We start from the raw sequence: 16,414 nt of genomic DNA, 5'->3' as shown, positions 1-16,414 counted from the left end.
TCATTGAGGTGGCTTCTCTTGTTGCAGAGCACGGGCTCTAGGAGTGTGAGCTTCAGTAGTTGTGGCACGAGGGCTCAGTAGTTGTGTCTCGCGGGCTCTAGAGCACAGGCTCAGTAGTTGTGGTGCACGGGCTTAGTAGCCCCGGAGCATGTGGGATCTTCCCGAACCAGGGCTCTAACCCATGTCCCCTGCATTGGGAGGTGGATTCTTAGCCACTGCGCCACCAGGGAAGCCCCAGGATTGCATCTTTTAATCCAGCCCTCTTTTTGCTTCCAGCTTGCAAATAACCAGCATAAATCTGGAACTGTTATCTAACCTTCCTCTGTGCAGTTCATCAGTCATGCCACTAAAATTGATTCTTGACCTCTATACATCATTCTTTCCTTTGAAATTTCTCATGCTGTCTCTTCCTTCTATGCTTTAATGGAGGAGGTGTGTGTAACAAAATATGAGCGAGTCACTTTTTAATTTTGCAGTCGTCATTTGAATACCTAAGGTTTTTTAACCCTTAAGTATTTTTACTATGTGTTTAAATTTTCTCATATGTTGTTTTGATGTTTACATCTGCTTCTCTAGATTGCAAATTACTGTTTCACCTATCAAGTAATCATAATGAAATTTGCCTTTTAAAATTTCTTGTGCCTCTGACCAAATGTTTAATAATGAAAAAATTCAATGTACAACATAAAGAGAAAGATCACTTTAGAATGATTTGTGAAATAATGTCAACCATAAAAATAAGGCTGGTTTCCTGAGCCAGAGCCTAAAAGAAATCATGTGATGAGCAAGAAAAAACATTTATAAAAGTTGACACAAAAGCAGTAGTGGAGTGAGTTGTCCTTCTTCAGGCCAAACCAGTGCTTATTTACAGCAGATGTCACACCTGTGACACTGGTGAATGTGAAATGGTGTGGTGGAAACCAAGCAGCCCTGGGGTTTTATGTTTTCAGCAAGGCTGCTGTGACAGATAAATGAACCAACATTTCCAGATTGCTGTAATCAGATTATTATAATCTGATTCTTCCATCTAAGTAAATACCTAATTTCAACCATCTCAAGATAAGTTAAATTTTGAATGTCTTTCCTTCATATTTAATACCTGCACTAACCTTCTAAAAACACTATACCTTAAAGGTCAATGTGATCAAATACGGTAGATAAATTGACCTTGGTTCCAGCAAGAATGAATTTAAACCAGCAGTTTGGATAGTTGTAACACTGCCATTTCAAAAATACATGTGGGGTGTGTGTGTGTGTGTGTGTGTGTGTGTGTGTGTGTGTGTGTGTGTGTGTTGTCGTCCTGAACTGGACACTCCTCCCTAGCTGTGTTGGGATCATGCAAGCCGTGCTGGCAGAGTGCCCACTGCATGTAAGATTGGGTCCTATTTTATAACAAACTGCTTTTACTCCCAAGAAATTGGAAAGCATTAAGTTATCTGTATTTGAGTCCGTCTTTCTGTTGTTTTTTCATCTTTTCCATTAGCCAGAAGGGATTACCTGTGTGGGATGTCGTTTGTCACCTAAAAGAGAGATAACATTTCTATTTCAAATACAGATTTAATTTATAACCTAGAATTCATTATTATACTTCTTCTCAAGTTGTGGTACAAAGTAGCAAATTCTCAACAAACGATTATTGTTCCGTGGAATTGCCGAATAACCTACAAGTAATTTTTTTAATGTTTTTTTATTGTGGTAAAAGTCACATAATATGAAACATATTTTTCTAACCATATTTAACTATACAGTTCAGTGGCACTAAGTACATTCACATTGTTGTGCAACTCTCACCGTCATCCATCTCCCAAATGTTTCACCTTCCTAAACTGAAACTTTATCCCTTTTAAACACTAACTCCCCATTCCCCTCCCCACCCCCGACTCCCAGGCCCCTGGCATCTCCCAATTTACTTTCTGACTCTATTTTTAAACATAATGGAATGAAATACAAAAATGCCTGATGCCTTCCGTGTGGTAGAAGGGCCCTTACATGAAAAAGGCTCCCTTTTCCCCAGTTCCTCCAGTGATTTCTCTCCCTTTCATGTCCTCTACTCTTTAAAAACTGTTATATGTTCCATCCCTACTTCTCTTGACCCTGCACCACCATTCATCACATCTGTCCCCCACATTTTTCCATCTTATCTTCTTGTTTTTATAAGATGATGAAAGGTTTGTGAATAGAACTATTACTATATTTTAGCTGGTTGTCAAGATACTGTGGGGCATTTTTAGCTGGTGTTATGATACAGACGACAGACCGTGGCATTAATCATAGAGAGTGTCCAAAAACTAATAAACATAAGACAATCCAAAAAGCAGTCAGGCAAAGACATCAAACAAGATTTTATATACATATATATACACATATGTATGTATATATTACCATCCAGCCAACTATGCACATACATTTTATTAGTATCTAGTACAAAGTTGTACTCATTGTAGATATTCTTAAGTGGTTTTTTTTTTTCTGTTTTTCATTTGAGTTTATGAAAATGATTGCATGGGTATTATAAGCAGTTGAATCCCCACTGATAGGCAAGGTATCTAGGTAATTGCACATCATAGAACCGGATGGTAAAAGAGGTTAGTAGTTGGTAAGTAAAAAATACCCTTTGAACTCAGTGCAAACCCCATATCAGTTTAGTAAATGGTCTGAGCACTGAAGTTTGGAGGAGGCACAGAGTATTCATTTCCTCTGCCAGCAGCTTAGAGTTCTGAGTTCACATTAGTTCCATCCACATCAGACTGACCCTTGCTTACTATGACTAACACTAGGCCATAGAGAGCCATCCAAACATCTAGCATTTATTCACCAGAAAGAACTGAATGGCAGTTATACTGACTAAATTTTGCTTTTTAAAAATAATATTGAAAACCAATCCTTAGGGTGGTCTAACTAATAAGCAGATTTAAAACCATCCATTATGCACTTTATTTTTCTCTTAGTTTAAAAAACAGAGTGGGCAGTAGTAACTTTATCAATGGTGCTGTTTTAGGTGAAATGTAGTTTAAATATTAGAGGTTTTAAAAATTCCATGACTAACAGATTTTATAAAAAGCAGAGATCTTTTTATTATGTTTATATTCATTTGTATATAGTAGCCAAAAGAATTTGGCCATTAGAAATGTTTGCAGGAGTATCTCTATAGGAAATAAGTTTATATGGTTTTGAGAATTACTGTAGATGGAGGCAACAGAAGATGGAGAATTAAAAGAGTTATTATGGGAAATCAATAAATGTTAATTGGTAACGATGGTGAAGTTTAGAGAATGGAGCAATTGATTCAAGAGCTGTAAATTATCACCCGTTTTGATGACATGGGTGCCTCCCCATTGAACCCATCCTTGATTGATGAACTAAGAACTGAGTAATAACCTCAGAAACAGAGAAACTACTTGTGAAGCTAAACTCAGTAGATTTTTGCAATGTTTTCCTTCCAAAATAAGCAGGAATCGGTGATGGTAAAAAGTTGTGGGCTTTTGTGCTGTTACAGCTAGAAGTTTCAGGGAATCATTTTTAGTTTGCAGTAAAGAAACAAGATCTATACACACCTTTTTCCTCCCTCCCTCCCTCCCTCCCTCCCTCCCTTCCTTCCTTCCTTCCTTCTTCTTTCCTTCCTCCTTCCTCTCAAGGCATCAGTGAACTGTTGAAACAGTGTTTGGGGAGTATTCAGTATTCTGTTTTGAACCACATTCCTTGTGGTTGGGATTACAGAGTACTCGCTCTTGGTTAAGGTTGTCGGTGGTAAACTCAGGTTTGTAGACAGCTGTGGTTCTCAAGTAGCTGCTCACTATCATCTGGGAAGCTTTTTAAAAAGTACTGATGCCTGGAGGTCTGCCCTCAAAGATTCTGATTTAAAGGTCTAGAGTAGGGCCCAGGCATAAGTATTTTTTAAAAAACTTCCAAGATGATTCTAGAATTGCTGATGTTGTACAGGTTAACTGTTAGATGACTAACAATAATAATGAAGGTCAAATTATAAAACGGAAATGCAGCTTTATAATTGCTCTTTTTCCTTTTTCAATTACATAAATAATCTATACATTTTCTGGTTATTTAGAAAAGAAACTATACAAGAATTTATGGAGTAAAAATGAAAGTTCACCTTCACCTTTACCTGTATTCTCTCCATATGTAACCACTGTTACTGTACTGTTTTTCCTTCCAGTGGTTTTCCATGCATTTAAAAATGCATATTTACTTATAATCATATATAGTGTTTTTGAAACATAAATGAGATTACACCATCTTTTGTTTATTATTCTGTGGTTTGCTTTTTTCACTTAATTTGGCTTGGAGATCTTTCTATGTCAATACATATAGATCTACTTCATTTTAAAAAAATATTCTTTTACTTCATTCCTTTCAATATCTGTAGAGTGTTTCTCAGTATATGCGGGCTTTAATTTCCTTTTTCATTTTCACATATTTGTAGCTCAATGGTAAAGAGCAAAAACTCTGTAGCCAGACTACCTGGTTTTGACTATAAGTATTTATTATTGTTGGTGGTATTATTACCATTTAATTTTTCTATTTTTTACCAATATGGACAATACTCTAGTTAATATTTTAGTACCCAAATCATTATGCTTATCAATGAATATTCCTGTAGGGCAAATTCCTAGCGTTAGAGTTGCTGGCTCAGAGAGTATGCATATTAATATTTTGAAATATGCTGTCAAATTTCCCTCCAAGAGCAATTTACATTTGCTCCAGCCAATAGAATCTCACTGCAGTATTTATTTCAAGGCCTCAATAAATTGTTCACATCACAGTGTGGCTTCATGGGCTAATAACCACAATGGCTGGAATTTATTTTCTTTATTTTGGCTGGAATTTCATTGAGTCAGTTTGATAGCTCTGATTATAGCATATCAACCTGAAGTTCCAATTTATGGTCTGAAACATATGATTAAGGAACATGGAAAAATTACTTACTGATTTTTTTTTTTTTTAAGACAAAAACTTTCAACATAGAAAGTACAAGAGGGGTAGGGGAAAAAAACTGGGCTTTGGCAGTGAAAAGTCTGATGGACTAGTTACAGCCTTTAGATGGAACAGCTCAAAGAGAGAAGCTCACTTCCCCACACCATAGTGACAGAACAGTAACCCAAGTCTCAAGAAAAATCTACTTCAAATCTGTGTGTTTGTTGGTGTTTTAAATTCAGGACCGTTATATGTTTTTAGACTTTTACATAATAAAATTTACGTCAGTATCGTTGGGTATAATGTTTTTATATAATGAAAATGCAAGTGAAATTTATTATTTTCAATTCAGATTTCCTTCTCTGTATACTCTCTTGAGTCTTAATTTTCTCATCAACACAATGTTGATATTTAGTACCTACTTCATAGGATTTGGGGGAGGAGTCAATTTTATATTACATATTAAAAACCTTTAGGCACTTCCCTGGTGGTCCATTGCTAAAGAACCCTCCTTCCAATGCAGCGGATGATCCCTGGGTCAGGGAACTAAGATCCCACATGCCGTGGAGCAACTAAGTCCACGCACCACAACTACAGACAGAGCTCGCGTGCCTCAACAAGAGAGAGAAAACCCACACACCGCAACGAAGATCCCACGTGCCACAACAAAGACCCAACACAGCCAAAAAATAAAAATAAATAAATTTAAAAAAAAAAAACCTTTTGCACAATGTCTGGAATATGGTAAACTCTTAATAAATTGAACCTCAGTATTATTCCTATTATTATCATTTTAATTCTGTTAACAGTATGTTCAGCCCTGCTGTGGATAGATTTTATTTTTAGCATGAGTTAAGGTAATTGAGGGGGGGATACTGGCTTTTGTATTTCAAAAGATACACATGAAAGATTTTCTGGTGTTAAAAAAATTTCTTCTGGTGTTAAATATGTATTTGTTCCATAAGAACCCTTTTCAATAAACATAAATCACCACTAACCAACGTTTTTGAAAACTCAGTATTTTTACCATTGTACTTAGGAAAAATATATAAAAGTTAACATTAGTAAAATGTTTTTATTGTTTAATTGGCTTACAGTCTTAGGAGTTTGGATATAAGAATAATAAAAGAAACCAATTTGCATAAAGCATAGGTTGCTTTGATAGAGGTCAGAAAATGTGTGCACTGTTACTGTTTCTAGCTCTGTGGTTCATCAACATTTTCCAACTGTCCTCTTGGTATTTTGGGGCAGATCCTATGGAGTGAATAAGCTATATACCCAGTTGTGAATTTAGGTTGTGTGGAAGCTTTCAGAATAAAATGAGGCCTTCCGGAAGGTTGGCCTAAGGATCTGTGTCTCTCACCCTCAGGAGGTCCAGGGTGGGCATGTCGCTTCCACCACTCTGGATCCTTTGCTCTCCCGCTCTCTTGGGGTCTGTGATGGCACTTCTGCCCATCCCCCTCCCTCCCATGTTCAGACCGGGATCCAGCACTCCCAGGTCTTGGGCTGATTGACACACAATTGAATTAGATAACAAGTGTTCAGACAGAGTAAAATCGAAAACTGTAGCCTTGATGAATGTCATTAGTGTCACTTCTGGATTTTAGTTGGACTGTATCGGAGTTAACAACGATAATCTCTTCAAGGAGTTGGTTATCGTTTCTCCAGATTAGTTTCTGAAAGTCTTTCCGACCTGTGACTCTTCTTTACCCCTCTGGCCTCCCATTTGAAACTTCACTGATCCTTTCTCTCATCTCTCTTTTCCAGGGATTTTATTATACTCCTTTCTATATTCATCCCTCCTTCCTGCCGCATCGCTTGCACTTTTCCCACTCTGTTCTCTCTCACTGATACTGCTTTACTTACTATTCTTTCAACATTCCCTTCCTCTTTAGAAGTGTATAGATCACTGTATCCTTATCCTTAATGCCTCCCTCTAACCCCCCAGAATATGGATCTAAGTTTCCATATATATTCTTATTAAGTTAACACTTTAAAATACTTAGAAGCGCCTACGTTATATTTTTTTTCTGTTACACTTTTAGACAAGCAAAGCTGACTTTCTCTCGTTATGTAGTGTCACCTCTCATTTTATTTGATCCCTTCTGGGACCTGTTTTAATGCTCGTGTCACAACATAAAATTCATGCAAATTAACAAAAGCAAGCTGATTTGGAGAGGTGTGGAGCATGAACAAAGGAGCCTAGTACCGTTCAGAGCTTTGTATGGAGAATGTGGTGTGATATTATTTGTGAGCTGTTCCATTTTCCTGTCGGTCCCTTGGGAAGGAAGGAGTTTCATAATGGGGTGTGACCTGCACTTCTAGTAAGTGTGATTGGCATTGAATGTTTAAATAGAAGAGGAGAATACATATCATTCCTCCCCTTTAAGGCAAAGCACAAATATACTGAATGCAAATCTTTTCAGTGTGGAAGGCAGTCTGGCCTAATGATAGCATGAATCTGAAAAGCTAAGGGAGTGAATTAACTATGCAGATCAAAATGCAAGGAAGCCAAAATTCCGTAGTATCCTTAAAAGTAACTTTTAAAACCCAAATGTAATGGTAAATGCACATACAGAATATGATGGAAGACCCCATTTGAAAAAATGGAATTCTGACATCAGCCCCTTGGTAAATGAGTGGGCAAATGGTTCCCTGAATTGGATAGCAGTGCACATACCACAGTGACTGATGAAATTGATGTGTCAGTGGGAGAGCGGCTCTATTACTCAATCCTTTAACCTATTTTCTCTCTCTTCAAAAATGAGCTCCTGAGTGGATGTTATCCTCAAGGAAGTGAATTTAATTCAAAAGAAGCTGTTTTATAGATGGGCAAATTTAGTTTAAGAATTCACTTTTCCATTATAGAAGAGAACCATGTGGAAAAACATTATTATAAGTAATATGCTTATACTTCTCAAAGATACCATTTTTGAGTGTATTTTGGGGACCTGAATTTCAAGCATTAGTAATTTTTATTCTTTAATTTTGAATTATCTCTTAGAACACATGGCTAAAAAAAACATTGAATCTGCATTGTAATAGTTTCATTAACTTATTAAGGTATGTAATTACACAATAAATAATCATAAAAAATGATTTCTTAGTTTTTCCCGTTAACTTTTGAAAATATGATGCTTTCTTTTTTCCTGACATAAATACTTGTTAATTACTGCAAAGAATAAAAGTCCATCTTGTGAATCCATTATTCTGAAATTTGCAAGGTAATATTGATAACTGGAGAAGCAGGCTGTAGTTATCCTAGTTTTTGCCAAGTAAAAATAAATTCACTCTGTAACTTATCTCAGAAGATAAAATACATAACCATAAGTATCCTACATATACTTCCCAGTAGGTTAATAGTAGCTTGTCTTGGAAGTATATGGTAATATAAGTTATTAAGCTTGCTAGTCTCTCACACATGCACACACACAAATCTAATTAAGTATAATTAACTATTTTGTCATTATGATCTTAAGCTGATTCTCACAGTTACCACCTATTTTGCTATCATTTTTTTAAAACGTGAGACCTATTGTGTAAATTTCATGAGAATTATGGAGTCATAAATGTATTTGGAAAATAAATTTAAAATAGAAAGCCCTTAGGGGCTTCCCTGGTGGCACAGTGGTTGAGAATCTGCCTGCTAATGCACGGCACACGGGTTCGAGCCCTGGTCTGGGAAGATCCCACATGCCGCGGAGCAACTAGGCCCGTGAGCCACAACTACTGAGCCTGCGCATCTGGAGCCTGTGCTCCGCAACAGAGAGGCCGCTATAGTGAGAGGCCCGCGCACCGCGATGAAGAGTGGCCCCCGCTTGCCACAACTAGAGAAAGCCCTTGCACAGAAACGGAGACCCAACACAGCCAAAAATAAATAAATAAATTAATTAATTAAAAAAAAAAGAAAACCCTTAAAACATTTCATTTGGAGCCAAATCAGTAAGCAAATTTTGTATTCAACAAGTAGATTAAAAGCCTTTATAAATATAAAATTTTATTCTCTCCAGTTGATGGTGTTTTATTGTTTTTAATATAAAATTTTAGAAGAAAGAAAATCTGACTGAAATTGAGCAATGTATCTTCCAAATAATTTCTCAGCTTTTAGAAGCTGTCAGAATTTCAAACATATAGTACAAACGGTGCCCCCAGTGTGCATTCAGGTATTAATTAAAGATGGATTTATATTTATTTCAATTTAGAAGAATTTACCCTGAAGGAAAACTAACTTCTTACAGAAAGAAAAGAAAGTTTTTCCCACCCCTGAACTAGCATCAACCTTTATTAATCTGATCTAAGTATCAAGAAGCTTTCTTTTAGAGCATTCTTCTGATTCAGACACTTTCTATCTCGTTCTAATATTACTTGGTAATTCCCCAAATACCATTCACCATAGATGTCTGACTTTCTTATTTATCAAATTTCACTGCACTAATTTCTACAATGGGAAAGAATTCTTCCAGTTCAACTGGTTTCCACAGCCAAATAATTAACACCCAAAGAAATGTTAAACTCATAAAATTTAATTTGGTCTATAATTTTCCCAGTTGCTGGTTGAGTTGGTGTTGCATTTTAGTCAACAGCTGTGTTTTTTAACTGCCTTTTCCAAGCTAGCTGGTTGTTTTCTGTTGAACGTGGCTGCCCTCTAGTGGACTAAATTTCCTTTACAGTAACCTAACTGTCAAATCTAAAGCAGTCATTTATATATGGAAGTGATTAGTCTTTCATGCCTTCGGACTCTCGTTTTTCATTGACTTTTGTGTTTAATACAACACGTTTGTTGTTAAGAAGGCATATTAAAATAAGCTGATCTCTTTGACGGTCTGCGTATTTTAGTATATTTTCGACTTCTGACCTATTTTGTGAGACACGCTCCTTCTTAAGGTCTTTTCATTTTTCTTGTTGCAGATGCTACAACTGTGGTGGCCTTGATCATCATGCTAAGGAATGTAGTCTACCTCCTCAGCCAAAGAAGTGCCATTGCTGTCAGAGCATCACGCACATGGTGGCGAACTGCCCTCACAAAACTGTGGTGCAGCTGCCCGCCGGTTCTCAGGGAAGACAGGAAGCAGAGCCCCAGCCGTGCACCGCGTTCCCTCGAGAGGTGGGGGGCGGCCACGGCTATCCGTCACCACCGTTTCCTCAGGAGGCGAGGTCCGAGGTCTCAGAGTGGCCAGGCAGGTCACCTGCAGAAGCTTCCTCCACAAAGTCACCTGCAGCACCAGAAGATCAAAGCAAAAAGGGGCCTTCCGTGCAAAAAAGGAAAAAGACATAACCCTTTTTCTTAACGTATCGTTTTCTCTCCCCGGTTGGGAAGTCTACCTCATGCAAGTACAGGGGAACAGTATTTCACAAACAGCAGCTGACCTGGGATTTTTAACTACTGTTGAGGAACTGTGAATTTTTTTAAACAGACAAATCACTCTTAAGCAAATTACCTTTGAGCAGGGTGTCGTGTGTCACGTGACTCAGAGGATGCGATGCTCTGTGTATCTGTATGTGCATGTGTGAGAGGGAGAGAGCCTGAGTCTGTGTGTGTGTGTAGGAGGATTTTCTATAGAATGTAGACATATATATAAAGAGGGTTTATCTTTATATATGTGTGTAGAGAGATGTAAGCACACAGCCTCCCTCGCAGAATTGGACATCCCCAAGAATTGAAAACCCAGGTAAAGCATTTTAGATGGTTTTGAAAATAACCCTTGGAGTTTTTCTTGAAATACCATTCCCTTTCTATTACATTAGGAAAAAAAAACAAAACAAAACATGACTGTTACCTTTTGTGTGAACCAAAGGATACTTCAGATCTCAGCGCTGCCAATCCTATGGTACTAAAGGTTTTTAAGACATCAGTTCTCCCGAATTTGGGATTGCCTCTTTTTCTTGATATCTGTAGAGTGTGTCCCCCACCCCACCCCCTTTGAAGGCAGTACCTTAACTCCATATGCCTCTGACTGCCATAAGCTTTTTTGAATCTGGGATACATAACTCCAGAAAAGACAATGAATGTGTAATTTCTGTGCCGATATTTCAGTGTTTTTAATTCATATGTTTTTATTGTAAATTAGATGCCTATTCAGAGAAATGAAGGGGAGGGCAATGTATAAAGGTAGTGACTTGATTGTTTTCAATGGTATTTTGATACTCGTTATAATCTTTTACCTGTTGTGAGGTTTTTGAGGGACTGTGGCAACAGCAGCTTCCCTTGACCAAGTCAATCCTTCTAACCATCGCTTCGAGTGGAGGCCTCCTTGTTTACTACTGAAGACCTTGGAGGAAAACTCCAGTTGTTTGGTGTATATTTTTGGTGGCTGTTTTTATTCCCCCTGGAGAGTTACCTAACTTGTTTCTAAAACAAACAAACAAAACAGCACAGATGTGAGTAAAATGCCAGGGTTGAGAATGAAAATTTAAGTGGATGCTCACAATTGCCCAATTACGTGTGACCTTGAATAATATTAAAAAGCACCGTGTTTGATGGCGGGCGACCAGAGTGGTGAGCCTGGGGCAGGAGGTTCCCAGACCTCTCCTACCAGAGAGCTGGGAGTATTTTATTACCATACAGTTCATCTTAGGGGAATTCCCTCATGACTGCTACTGAAGGGACCTATGTGGGAGATTCAGGATGAACATTCAGTGATGGGGACAGAGGTGCTTCTCAGGTTGGTCCTCAGTTACAGTAATAAACTGGCTGGGGGCCAGTCATAGTATTGGTCCCTTCAGGTTTCAGTCATGAAAAGCATTCATTCTGGTGTCATCCTGGTTCTAGATGTTACGGATCAATTTTGGAAACATTTTCCAAGAAGGTACCAATTAGTGGTGATGCTTAACATTGGCAATAAATATAGTTGTGTATGAGCCTGTTGGTGTAAGCTCAGATAATCAAAACCAGAAAATAGCATGATTCAAATGAGACACGTTCTGCTGAACAGTTTCTGCTCCCTCCCCCACTTGTCCTGCCGAGGGAGGCTTGTTGTACAGTTGTGCTGCCGTTTCAGCAAGCAAGCCACGCAGAAGGAGAGCCTCGGGCTGGGCCGCCAGCCCTTCCCAGCTCAGCTTGAGTTGACAGTGTTTGTGAGAATCTCCATGGGACATACTGAAATATCAGTGTGCTGTGATGCAAAGCTTACCTTTGACGATATTGAATGTGATAAATAGCTATAGAGAAGTACTTCCTTGCCTTATGTGAGGATCGTAAGCTTATTTAAATTATGTAGACAAATCAAAGTGGCATTGCTTAATTTTTAGCAGGTATAATAAGCAGGTTAACAGTAAAAATGCAAAACGTAAGTCACTTTGAAAATTCAAACCAAAGTTCCTTGACCTTATTAGAAATAGGAAATTATGGACTTGAGAATTGGACATTCCCTGTTTACATATAAAAAGTTCAGAGCTGAGTTCATGGTTTTGAAAAAGACACACAGAAAGAAACATGTTATAACTATGGACCTTATGGGTGCAACTTGAAATCATTTTTCAGCATCTCACCAGACTGAACTAAGCACATACCAAACCTATCTTATGATTAAAAGTTGGGGTTTATTTTTTATATAAGAATATTATCACTCTTACATAACACACTCAGGACAAAGAACTTTGCTCAGGGAACATACCATATAATATTTTTGTTTCTTTACAGAATAGTCTACAGTCCTGCTTACTCAAAACAAACCAAATAACTTAGACCTTTATGTAAGTATTATGTACTGATGTTAGTAATAACTACCTCTGAGTTTGACATAGATCAAAATTTCTGAATATCAGATATCGGTTCTCCTATTTTTATTTCATGTGAAAAGTACTCTAAAGGAGACTCCCTCAACTCCTTGCATATGTGAATATCACTGACATAAGCACAGTGTCCATTTACATGGGTGAAATATTATTCTGTTTACAGCAAAAGGCTACCTCATAGTTGATGCATAGCACACCTTTATGCTGCTGCAGCCTTACAATGGCTGATAATGCTCTGGTACAGACCTTGTTATCTATAGTATAGACAGCAGTTCACAACTGCATGTTTCTGACAAACACTTGTGAATAATGAAGCATCTCATCTAGTTAGCAAAGTCTCCGAGCATTTCCTTCAAGTTATCATGTATTTTGTTTAAAGACTTATAGGGACTCTTCCACTGAAGCAAAACAGAACACACAAGCAATCTTGGAAATAGCTACTTTGCCCAGAGGTCAGTCGGTAGCAGGAAGAGGTTGGGAAGAGAGGTTGGTTGTACGAGTGTTTTTGTGCTGGGCAGAAGTTATCAAAGAAAGATGCCAACCTCCTTCATTTGTGTCTGTGCTGCCCTGAGGCCAAGTGTATTGCAGCATCATTGCCCAGGCACATAATTAACTAGCACTGGCTGCCAAGGAGTGAACATAGAGTGGACGTGCAATGCCATTTCTAGCTACTGAGGGGTAGGGTCTGTGTGAAGCATCAGTTTACAGGAGTTGCTAATGGGTTGGGCAGGAGGTCAGTGAATTAGTTGCTCCTTGACCTCACCCCCCATGTCAACACAAATGTAATTCCTTAGAAAGATGCACTACCGGTCTCTTAGCCCTGCGAGCTATTCATTGCTACATGGCAGATTATAGTAGAAACAGTTTTATACTTGCATTTCTAGTCTTTACTAGAAGCCCTTTGGATGTATTTTTACAATTGAAAGATTTAGAAAGATTTTTACCTGCTTATAACTTGGAAGTTTGGCGTGCAATGTAGGGGAAAAGATCAAGAAACATCATGTTATTAGCATTGGTCCATCTACAAATAAATATAGGGTGTTTTTATTGCCGGTATTTTTTTCATGTTCTGGCCCAGTTTTATTTTGCACCAATGTGGCCCCAAGTTACTGCTAGTTGTATTTAGTTTGTGAATAGAAGCCCATAAGTGTTAATAGACTTTGTAACATTCACTGTAAGATGAATTATACAGGACATGGGAGATCTCATTAAGTCTTAAAAAGTTAATTTAAATTAATTTATCTGTTTTCTCTAAGAAATGTTTATCATAAAATATATATGTGTATTTCCCCTTTGGTTATAAAATTTGGGGAAGTATGTACAAGTGCAGCTGCACGGACTTTAATTTTCCAGCTGTCTTAATGAGGTTTGTTTGTTTTAGGGAAGAACAACTTGTTAAAAGCATCGAATTCTGTCTTACATTGCTGTCAGCAGCCTCTTTCAGATGTGGTGGTTGTGTGATCTGTGTCATAGTTGTTCAGTTAGAGTGAGAGGTTGACCTCTGAATCGTTGTTAAATTGTCTACTTGGAGCAAAGCTGCAAAGTTATGGTAAAGTGCTGTACTGTGAGAAACTATTAGGACATTTAATACATCTGTGGCTTCACGTGTGTGAGAGTTACCAGCTTGAAAACGATGGTGTTGACTACCTCCTGAATTACAGCTACCAACCACTGGCACCCACCACCAGCTGGCTTTAATTAGTGTGTGTTGCTTCTTGGTATTAACAACTTTAACCGTCATAGAGACCAAAGTGAACACTGATTTCTATATGTCTTTAATATGGTGTTTTATCTAGTGTTTTTAAAATTATCCTGTGTAGTATTTAGATGACCTCATTGTCCATTTTGGCTCATGTTGTTTACAAGTGAAAATAAAAAACACTTGAACTGTATGTTTTTAAAGGACATAAAAGGAGTAGATGGTCGGAAATGGCATTTCACTCATGTACGGCCATCCTGACGGGCTAAAAGTACTGTTTGCCTTTCTGCAGACCGCGGATTTTATATTCTCATCTCATGCCTCATGTCTTATTCTGTCAATTATGGATATTTTGAGGTTTAAAGAAATTACTTGATTAAAAATAAAACATATAACGTTGGCATTTATGATGAGTTTTGGAGATTCTTCGTGATTTGTGTGATGGCTAAATTAAATGAATGGGTAAAAGGCTACTTGGGCAGTATTTATTACCAATATGAGCGTAAATTAAATAGTTTTAACATATCCTCCGATAGCAGTGATTATAAATATAAAACTTAACTAATTACAGTACAGATGGTGAATAAATTCCATCTGAATGAGGAAGGAAAGGTGTGTCCTGTCATCACTAGGAATCATTCTGCGTCAGCCAGCACGGACGGTGCAAGCTTGTGAATCAGGACACATACTTCGTGGGGTCAGGAAGAGTAGCCCGAAACAGAAGTGTTCAAACCCTTTTGGAGAAACCATTTTAGAATTTTCCTACAATTTTTTCGCTAAGAATTTTCAGGTATTTGAAAAGAACAGTCAAGGCCAGGCGGCACCAATACCAAATATCTAAACTGTGAATGTAGATTTACCAAACTTTGTATGCAGCCTTGGTATACTATACAACTAACTTGATAAAACTGCTGAGTTCTATAAATTGGCCAGTCCCACAATTACACCGATTTTCATTTCTGCTCTATACCTGGATGATTCACTTTTTTTTTCCTTGTGGTCTACTATGAAAACAAACAAACATATAACATCATTTACCATGTTAGCCAGTTTTAAAGTGTACAGTTCAGTAGTGTGAAGTATAGTCACTTTCTTGTGCAACAGTGAGTGGGTGATGTGAAGGGCTCGATCGTGAATGCTCATGAGAAGCTTATTATGTAAGCATTTCAACCATGTTTACTTTCATTGATAATTACTATTTAAAAGAGTAGCTTTTGTTGTAAAAGTAGTGCTGTACTTTAGAGAATATGGAGAACCTTGAAAGAAAATTTAAATGGTACATAATCCCATCACCTGCATTTTATTAATTCTAAGTTTAAATTTAGTTTTATTAATTAAATTTTATTAATTTCAAATATGGACAACCTTTTAAACACATATAATCCCATCACCTATAAATAACCATTAACATTCATTATTAATTTTCTTCTGGTCTTTTTTCAATACATTATGTATAGATTTTTAAAAATAAAATCCAAATATAATTTCTGTCATCTTCAATGTAGAAATCATCACATATTACTCTTTCTAATCCTTCTTTCTCTCTTTCTCATTCTCTCTTTCTCTCTCTGTCTCTCTCTCACACACACACATACACACACACACACTTTCCAAAGTGGTCCTAGGTATCCTGGAAAGTGATAAATGTTTGAGTCTGCATATCAGGCATGTTTCTTAGCCCAGTATTTCCACTTAAAAAGTTTCCTGACTTTAGGACATATGTATGTATACTTTGTTTCTAAAATTAATCAAAGTTTCTTGAAGGTGTTAATTGTTTTTCTCAAGGTCAAGGACCTCAATTTCTAGTTAATTTCTGAGCTGCCTAGCATCTGGAGCTATCTGCCTGTTGCAGTTTGTAAAAATTCTTTACCAACTCCGACCTTGGGATTTTTGCTTACACTCAAGTGACATGGTTCATTTTGCTGTTTTGTCAGGAAAACTGGACTGACACCTAAGTATTATGGCAGCAGCAATACTGCAAAATCTGAGTATAGAGAAAGACAATTTCAAATTTAAGACTCAAACGATATTTACATTTGACTTAGTTCAAAT

The 16,414-nt window shown here is 37.4% G+C and overlaps 1 protein-coding gene across 1 annotated transcript in view; it reads left to right on the top strand.

Annotated features, from left to right (window-relative positions):
• The window catches only part of LIN28B (lin-28 homolog B), a 137,017-nt gene extending 120,880 nt beyond the window's left edge, over nt 1-16,137 (top strand). Inside the window, exon 3 of the mRNA XM_082475463.1 lies at nt 9,838-16,137. Coding sequence (XP_082331589.1) covers nt 9,838-10,204 — 367 coding nt within the window. The 3' untranslated portion in view covers nt 10,205-16,137. The remainder of the gene's footprint in view (nt 1-9,837) is intronic.
• Nucleotides 16,138-16,414: the final 277 nt, after the last annotated feature.

The sequence above is a fragment of the Balaenoptera physalus genome (genome assembly GCF_965194825.1).
Source record: "Balaenoptera physalus genome assembly, chromosome: 9".
In the NCBI taxonomy this organism is placed as follows: Eukaryota; Metazoa; Chordata; class Mammalia; order Artiodactyla; family Balaenopteridae; genus Balaenoptera; species Balaenoptera physalus.
Note: the sequence above shows the minus strand (reverse complement) of the source record. Positions and strands in the feature narration are given on the sequence as shown.